Source organism: Lupinus angustifolius, chromosome LG09 (genome assembly GCF_001865875.1).
Source record: "Lupinus angustifolius cultivar Tanjil chromosome LG09, LupAngTanjil_v1.0, whole genome shotgun sequence".
In the NCBI taxonomy this organism is placed as follows: domain Eukaryota; kingdom Viridiplantae; phylum Streptophyta; class Magnoliopsida; order Fabales; family Fabaceae; genus Lupinus; species Lupinus angustifolius.
The window spans coordinates 5,725,689-5,735,665 of record NC_032017.1 but is presented as its reverse complement, the minus strand read 5'-3'; the positions used below and the strand labels follow the sequence as shown (position 1 = coordinate 5,735,665).

At 29.5% G+C, this 9,977-nt stretch overlaps 1 protein-coding gene across 1 annotated transcript; it reads left to right on the top strand.

The window, feature by feature from the left end:
- On the top strand, positions 2,221 to 9,108 carry LOC109357259 (glucomannan 4-beta-mannosyltransferase 9-like). The gene is made up of 9 exons (XM_019601087.1): positions 2,221 to 3,002; positions 3,135 to 3,233; positions 3,645 to 3,897; positions 6,241 to 6,351; positions 6,515 to 6,651; positions 7,393 to 7,506; positions 7,595 to 7,794; positions 8,082 to 8,276; positions 8,539 to 9,108. The coding sequence occupies exons 1-9, from the start codon at positions 2,670 to 2,672 to the stop codon at positions 8,699 to 8,701; spliced, it is 1,605 nt and encodes a 534-aa protein (XP_019456632.1). The 5' UTR covers positions 2,221 to 2,669; the 3' UTR covers positions 8,702 to 9,108.

Genomic DNA, 9,977 nt, shown 5'->3' with positions numbered 1-9,977 from the left:
TACTTATTAGTATTCTTCTATCTAACATTGAATGCAACTTATTCCCGTTGAGTTTATTTAAGTGCGAAGTCCTACATTGGATATGCGGGGAGGAGTGAAAGAGTTTATAAGAAGGAAAGGTCTATGAAACTAATGCCTTAAGGTTTTGGTTCAAGACGTGGTGTTTCACTTGTGACTTTTCACTCTTCCCATACTCATATAACAATGGAACTCTCCGGTGGTTGAAGGCTCCCCGGTCGCTTGAACTAATGCTTTAAGGTCTTGGTTTAAGACGTGTGTTTTTCATTTCTTTATTGTAAAGACATAATAGGGTCGTTATTTCTCAGCTTAAACAAAATAGCATCATGATTATACAACAAACAAACCAATAAAGTGTTAGTTTAACGATGTAAAATTTGATATAGATTCTTACGATGATCAAAAAGTCAAAGTTTAATTTTTATAAACGACACTTATTGGAAGAGACAACTACATACTCTAGAAGTATCCGAAATGGTGAGGGGATATAATTCATAGATAAAAAAATACAACGAACAACATTAGTTCCTAAAACGTGCCAAATTACAGCATTATATATTAATATTAATGCTTGTTCTAATGGGTTGGTCAACCATAAATGTATGAATTATATATTTTAATATGAAAGAACGTGAGAAACTGTATGCAAATTTCGAAAAAAATTGTTAACATTAATATCACATGTAATAAAAGGCAAAAAAGAATTGTCCAAAATTAGAAAATGTTACCGACAAGCCCAACAAAGTTAGCAATGATTGATTTTCTTAAATATAATCAAATGAATTATGTTAACTCAAATTTGCATTAGTTCTTAAATAATGAAGCATATTAGAAAAAGGCATTCAACACGAGAAGCAACTGAGAACTGTCACAGATAGTGACAAGGGCAAACCTGTCAATGCATTTGAATAATAGATATCTGAATGATGAGAAAAACTTGCATGAAGATGTATCTATCTAGAGATGAATAACAAAATCTTAATAATATATTAAAATTTTAATTCTTGTTAAAATTTAGTCATAAATTATAGCATCAAAAAATAATTATATTTTTCTTTAAATATGATTTATGATATATTTTTGTAAAAGTTTTTCTCTAGATGCACACCTCGTTTTATCGGCTTTGGTTGGTTAATAAATAGAATGTTCATCTCTTAAGCATATGAATGAAATCAAATGTTGATTAGTCAATATAGAATAACAATTTGAATAGAATATGAATGAAATCAAATGTTGATTAGTCTATATAGAATAACAATTTGAATGGAATAGTAAAGAAAATGACTTTCATGCAATGCAATGGCAAGTTTACTATTCATTAATCATATATTCAAATTTTAGAAACAAATTCTTTACAGATAAAGTATATACATCTATCATTTCTAGATCCTAAGTCTCTTATATTGGGGAATTGCATCGTCTTTTAATAAAGTCATCTGAATTTAAAAATTGATAATTTGGAAGGACTTAAAAGTATAGGAAAAATCTATTATTCTATTCAACTTTTTAAACTTTATCATACTAAATATTACCATAAATCTAAAATATAATTTTGCTTACATTAATTCCAACCACTAAGTTGTTACATGGAGCCAAGGTCTTATGCCGGGAAAATAAAAGGCAATTAATTATTGCGTATTTAAATTGTTTCCTTTCTATAGTTTTTAATATTCTGATTTTCCCATTCTACCATCCAATGATCTTTTGGAGTTGCCCATAATTTATAATTCAAAATCTTCTCCGGTATTGGATAATGAAATGCTGTGAGAAAACAAGATAAAAATAAAATATAATTATGCTGTGAGTAAACAAGATAAAAATAAAATATAATAATAATTATATCCTTTTATTTATATTATTTATAGTGAAAATTTTATCGGTAAAACTATATGTAAAAACAAGAGTTTCCTCTCGAGTACAGGAAATGATTACTGCTCATAATTTATATAACTCTCAAACTTGTGGTTGTAACTTCAACATTACAACAATAGTTTTAATTTTTCTTATAAAAAGGCAAACAAGAAATAGATAATGCAAATCACCCACAAAGAAAAATAGCTTCCATAATCACAAAAACAACAAAATTAAAATATTCTCTCCCCTTTTTTCTCTTTGCTCCTCCTTTATTTCTTGTCCCTTCTATATATATAACATTTCCCTCACTTCCCTTATCATTTATCATTTTCCTTTCTCATCTGATTTTTATCAATGTGTTGTTCTGCTTCTCTTTTCTTTTGATTAAGAAGCAGAACAAGATTTAATATTGTTTTTTCATACAATTGTGTTTGGTTCAAGACAACATAAACTCTTGTTCCTTTACCAGATTCTAGTCTCTATAGAACCTTGTTTGGTTGTGTCAAAAGAAAAAAAAAGTTGTGTATTTTATGATCTAGCATTGTTTTTTTTTTCATTCTCTTAAGCTTTTATCTTTGTGGGTTTTAAGCTATAGTTACTAACATTTCATCTCCTATACCATTTTGTTGTTTTTTGCTTGACCAAGAAGCAAAATAACAAATACCATAAAGAAAAAATATTCCTTTTTCTTTAACCAAAGTTTGTTCTTTTAAACCCGTTTTCTATATAATCTTGTTTCTACTTATTAGCTTCCATTTCATTCATTCAATTCCCTCTCTTGGAAAGAACATTTTCTAATGGATCAACTTTCTTCTACTACTACTATTCTTCCTGAAGCATTTCAAGGAGCAAAAGATGATATTACTATGCAACTTTCTTTGATTTGGAGCCAAATAAAAGCACCATTGATTGTCCCTTTACTAAGAATATCAGTGGTTTTGTGCTTATGCATGTCTGTTATGATGCTTATAGAGAGGGTTTATATGGGAATTGTGATTAGTTTGGTGAAGTTATTTGGTAGAAAACCTGAGAAGCGTTATAAATGGGAGCCAATGAAAGATGATGTTGAGTTAGGAAACTCTTCTTATCCAATGGTCCTTGTTCAAGTCCCTATGTACAATGAAAGAGAGGTATATGTGGTTTTTAATTTTTAGTTTTTAATTCTCTCTTGCTTTTTGTTCAAATTCACTAATTTTATGTGTTATATGAAGTTTGTAATGTACTAGAATGATTTAGAGTTTCATGTTTTTTGTAAAATGTAGGTTTATCAACTATCAATTGGTGCTGCATGTGGCCTTTCTTGGCCTTCAGATAGGATCATCATACAAATCCTTGATGATTCCACTGACCCAACAATCAAGGTACAATATAGATTTAACACTGAATACAATACTCACTTTGGTTCTTCGAAAATTTTCTGTGTCGTCCAATTTGGTCCTCAAACGTCCAAACTAATACTTAAATATCACGAATGCGAGTTAAAATAATATTTGTCCCCTAATCATAAAAAATGTGATAAAAATAACTAATTTGAATAACATTTAATATTTTTGGTAAACATTTTAGATATTTCATTTTTAAACCAAATTGGTAAACGCGAGATTTTTGAATGACCAAATTGGGTATTTACGCTACATTTAAATATGTAACAAATATTTATCCGATTTTACTGCAAAGTTTTACATTGCTTCTCGATCTATCAAACACAACATGCATATTTTATCCGAGTTTAAAACTGGCTATACTAAGTTTTGTGAATGAATTTTATGTAGGAGTTGGTGCAACTAGAATGCCAAAGATGGGCAAGCAAAGGAGTGAACATAAAGTATGAGGTAAGGGACAATAGGAATGGTTACAAAGCAGGGGCACTAAAAGAAGGCATGAAGCGTAGCTATGTTAAGCAATGTGATTATGTTGCTATCTTTGATGCTGATTTTCAACCAGAGCCTGATTACTTGTGGCGCACCATTCCTTTCCTTGTTCACAATAATGAACTAGCCCTCATTCAAGCTCGTTGGAAATTTGGTATTTTCAATTTTATCTTTTCTAAAATGAGTTATTAAACATTTCATTAACTTATTTCTTAACTTTTATTAGAAAATTAGTGTTAATTGAATTTTTACAATTCATCTTTAGTGTAATATCTACTCTGGGTATCATAAAAAATTACAAACTACACTAGATAGAATTCACTAGGGTTGAGATTCTCTCCATTAGTAGAGAGACAAGTATTTGATAAGACATTTTTATCATTCTCTATATAATGAAATAATAATTTTATCATTAAAAATACATGTAAAAACAAGTGTTTGTCTTTCCATTAATTGAAATTATTGTTATTCGAGTTGATTATATGGATAGAATAATGCTTAGTTTAGATTGTTGGATTCTCTTAATGGTGGCTATGTTAGGATTATTTGGATGTCTTAGGTAAGTTAATAAATCCTAAAACTGAGGTTACTTTTAAAAATGTGTCGGTGGGTATTTTTTGTTTTGGAAATTTTGAGTTTGGTTAAGGTAGCTAGGTCCCACTTTATGGTTCAACGACCAAGCAAATATCACAGTCTAAAAGCACCTTCAGTCCTTCACCCTTCATGATTGCTTTAGATTTAAGCCACGTATTCCTTCTCTTATGGTACTTTTATAACTTTTTTGCCTATTGGACCCACTCTTTACCCTTCCCTCAAAATATACCTATAACCTATAATATATATATATATATTGTAGTCTCCCACCAATAAAAATATATTTGTTGATTAAAAAAATTAAATATTAATTAATATTTTTATTTGTATTTTATTATCGTTGGTCTGAGATATGAGATAATATATGAAAAAAGTATATGGAACATCTGATTTATCTTGAATATTACAAGACAAAAAATGAGGGTTATTTTTTGTGTTATTTATTTACTTCCTTAGATTTTTCTTTACTAAATTTCATTTGTTTGGTCTCTTTTGTACGACGTGAATCATTTATTTTGAAAGATGTCTCACTTTATCAACTAAGTCAATCAAAGTGCTATTCTTTTATCGCTTTTTATTTTTTTTAAATATTCTTTTATTTATGTGTCAATATGTGATTAACTTATGATAGGAAATATGACACGATTAAGGACATGTGATCCCATCCCTTTTGTTCCATGATATGCTCACAAGTTTGAGTGGCAAATTAGTAAACCCATTTACCATTTTTGGGGTCATGAAAAGTCATAATCAACAAGATAGATGATTATTAACCATGATATTAAAATTATGGTTTTCATGTATATAGTCCTAGCTAATCATTCATTTATAGCAGGAATAAGGTATGGTTATGCCATTATGTGGCAGAAAATTTAGATAAATATTGGACCACTATTTATTAGGGGAAAGGGTAAATTATATTTGGGGTAAAGGGCATGAACCCTAATAAATGGTTCGTTGTGGTTACTCTTTTAAAAAGTATGTGTAAGATTAGTAACCATGAATCCATGATGATCAAAATAGCAGTTGTTTCAACAAACATAGAAACTTAAGCAAAAAAATAGCCCTTGCTTAGTTTCAAAGTTAATATTTCACATATCTTTAGTTTAATAGGTATTTAGCTATATGAGTACTATTCTTGTAAATTAATTGACAACGTACTAATTAAATTTTGAGGAAAAATGTATAGATATATAGTTTAAGAGATTTTGATATTATCATTGTATTATTAATCACTCACATGTAATTATTATCAACTTTTAAATATATAAGTAATAAAAATGATGAATAATTTATATATTAATTGTGTATAAATCTTTACTTATACTGACAGTACATAAATATTAAGAGACACGGTCATCCACTAGAATTATATTTTTCTGCTTTGTCCTTACACTGTTTTAGCTATGAAATTGAATATAAAATATGCATGTCCAAAGGGTATATATGTCTTGTGAGAATAACACAGTTGTTGTTAATAATAATATTATTTGTGGTAGTTGATGTCATAATTGTTGTTCTTATTGTGTTCCTAGTGCTTCCTTTTTCACTCTACTTTCTCTTCCACCACTACTACTTCTGGCAAATGCATGTGCAATTTTAATAGTGGACCTAATTTCTTATGTCTCAGTCACTGTCCATCCCAACTACCCGACAAACTAAATTTATTTCCAACTCTTTTCTTCCCCAAGATCCGTTGTCCCAAATCCTATCATACCAATGAAAATAGTTTGTTAAATTTTTTAAACATTTATTATTATTTCTGTTTTTCTTTATTATAATTGCGATAGTCAAGATTTGATATATGATCTGGGATAACAAATATATTGATGAGGAAATGATATTCATGCTAGCAAAGTTATTGATATGGAAATGATATTTACATTTTTTTTGATAATTTCAGTGAATTCTGATGAATGTCTAATGACCCGGATGCAAGAAATGTCACTGGATTATCATTTTACTGTGGAACAAGAAGTAGGGTCTTCCACTTATGCCTTCTTTGGCTTCAACGGTAATACTAAATCATTTTCATTTTCGTGCATTTTAAGATGCGGTCGCGATATTATTGTGGAGACTCGGAAACTGACATATTGTTATCGCAATTATAGTTGTGGAGTACAATTTGAAATCAGGTATAAATAATTAGCGAATCTATTGTAATGATAATGATATAGGGACTGCTGGAGTATGGAGAATTGCGGCACTGAATGAAGCTGGAGGGTGGAAGGATAGGACCACAGTGGAAGATATGGACTTGGCTGTTCGAGCTAGCCTTAAGGGATGGAAGTTCTTATACTTGTCTGATTTGAAGGTTCCATTACTTTCTTATCAACTCAGCTATCATAATTTAATAACATCCAATACATAATCTTTTCATACTACATTTGAGTTAGTTACATGGATAGAATGATGGAAATGGGTGAAGTGCATTCATGTATTGTAACTTAACCCAACTTAACAAAAGGGGAAAACTAGGGCTAGAAACGAGGTGAATCGAGTCGAACCAGAGTTCAGCTTGATAGGAATTTGTTCAACTCGAAACTCGACTCAAGTTCGATACGAGTTATTTTTTTAGCTTGAGTTCGGCTCGATTAAAGTCCACGAACTATTCGGTTTAGTTCGAATTGGTTCATTTAGACACCTCAAATAATTAATTCATTTTTAAAATACAAAAAGTTATATATATAAATATAACATTGTGGAACAAATAATTGTTTACCTAACTATAAGCCTTTAATCACATGGGAGTTCCTTATTATCGGGAGAGGGGAATAGTGCAGAACCATAAGTGAGATGAGATATCACGTCTTGAACCAAAACTTTAACGCAACAGTTTCATGAGTTTTTTCCACATATAAACTCTTTTATTCGTCCTCTCAATTCAACGTATAACTTCACACTTGAATAAACCGGACATAAATAAAGTAAAGATAGAGAAAAGGAGGAAATGGGATATTGATGTTGATCTTTCATTTTTAACATATCTCCTATGCATGATTTTATTGATAATTTGTCAATTTGTATCTTATATAAGTTATTTAATCAACTATAGGTTAAAAATGAATTGCCAAGTACATTCAAAGCCTACCGTTACCAACAACATCGTTGGTCTTGTGGACCAGCAAATCTTTTCAGAAAAATGGTCATGGAGATTATAAGAAACAAGGTAAAATTGCTTCCTTAAACTATATTTATCAACAATATACATAACCAAATATATTAACTACTTATTATGCTCCAAAACTGTTATGCAGAAAGTGACATTGTGGAAGAAGATTCATGTGATTTATAGCTTCTTCTTTGTTCGAAAAGTTGTAGCACATATCACTACATTTGTGTTTTATTGCATCATATTACCTGCAACAGTTGTGGTACCTGAGGTTGTGGTTCCGAAATGGGGAGCTGTTTATATCCCTTCAATCATTACCCTTCTAAATGCAGTTGGAACTCCGAGGTCTTGATTTTCTTAACTTACTCTTCGTTGCATTTTCCGGGTATTCGAGTAATGTTATACGTACAAAATCGAACACTGGATAACTTTACTCTTTATAATGCGAAGTAACTTTGCATCGTAAAGATCGAATTTGTTTGAAGTTGTCGAGGATAGATGTTCACCAGAGATTTTCGTTGAATCTATAGTCGAATCGGATAAAACAATTTAGTGTTTGAAGAGAAGAAACTTATATTACTAGTAGAACTTTAATTGAGTTTATGTTATTCAATGTGTTTCCTTTGTTTCAGGTCACTTCATTTACTGGTATTCTGGATTCTCTTTGAGAATGTGATGTCACTGCATCGAACAAAGGCAACAATTATCGGTCTGCTCGAGGCGAGTCGAGTGAATGAATGGATTGTCACTGAAAAACTTGGAGATGCTCTCAAGGGTAAAGCAGGAGTAAAAGCACCAAAGAAGCCTAGATTCAGAATTGGAGACAGGTATAAATATGTATTCTTTGTTAAGTTATTTGAAAGCATTCATTAACATACAAACATTTGCGGTTCCACAAAATTGTGTCATCGATTCTGATTAGTCACGAAAATTATCTCTCACATTATAAATTATTTGACCGATCAAAATTCATGACATAAGGATAGGGTACAAAATGCAGGAAAATACATGTTGTCCTGATTTCTTAATGAGAAATGTTACATAGGACTAACTTACCTCCATTTGTTGTCTGTCTTCAAATATCATTAGGATTCACTTGTTAGAAATTGGTGTCGGATTCTACCTCTTCTTCATCGGCGTCTACGATGTTATGTTCGGGAAAAACCACTTCTTCATCTACCTTTTTATCCAAGCTTTTGCCTTTTTCATCATGGGATTTGGTTATGTTGGCACCTTTGTTCCTAGCTCCTAGAAGGACTTGAAAATTCTTCATTCAAAGATTTCATTTTCTATGCATTCAATATCAACATCATTGTAATATATTGTGTTATAAGCTTAGTATAAGAAAAAGGGGTGTCATTCTTTAAGGTTTTTTTGCATAATGACTCTAAAAAGAGTTAAGTAGTTTTGTTGTGAATATTAAGCAAAAGATATAAGGAAATTCATGAAGTTCTTTTCCTCATAGAAGTGATAGCAGTATTTACTGGCATGGATCCTCTGTGGGGCAAACATGTTTGATTGGATGGATTGTTTATAAGATTCTGTAGCTTTTTTCCTTTGTAATTGTTTTTGGCTTTTGCTTTTGCTTTTTCTTTAGATTGTATTTGTTTGAAGAAATAATCAGCTTCTAGAAATTGAATAAAATACAAGTAGTTGCAATGTTGCATCTTTTTTCAATGTGTTCACTCTTTGTTTCAATCATCTATCCATTATTATGTATCACTCTCTTTTTCATCAATACAAGAAAACAGTTATCTTACTATATAAAAAATTAGCTTTCAGTAAAAAATAAGTTATCAGAATTTTTAATAAGATTATTATTGAAGCTCCCAAAGTATAATACCAATTTTATTGATGAAGATTGATACTCACTTTATTTTTTATTTGTAACTAATACTATATTTATTTCTGAAAATTAATTTTTTTAATGAAAAAGGAAAATAAACAAAATAAGATTTTAGTAAATAAGGAATCATCCTCCATGTCAATAATTTTATTACTAGTCGTGAAGAATAAAAGTATGTTATTAATAATTTTTAATATTATAATAAAGTAGGTGATAAAAGAGTAATTTTCATAGTTTTTAAGGTTGTTATATAAATGAACTATTTTGAATTCCAAAGTTTATTAAGGCAATTGTTTGGAACTTAATGAAAGTTTGAAAATAGGAAAGATTTTAAATAAACTTGATAAAATATTTTTGGAGTCTCAAATTATACTTTTAAATTTTAATATTTCTAAAGTATAATAACATTTTCAATGAGAAAATTTGACAAAACTAATTTAAAATTCTTACTTTTTTGCTTTCCAAAAATTAATTTTCAACATGAAAAAATAAAATAAACTAAAGATGATTTAAAATTCCATTGCTATATTAGTAATAATATGATATTAAAGTAAACTCAAATTGATGAAGAATAATAATATGATATTAGCAATAATAATAAATATAGTAGGCAATAGAATACTAAAATTGATAGTTTCTTAATGGTATTATATAAATGATAGTATTCCAAAGTCCAATTGTT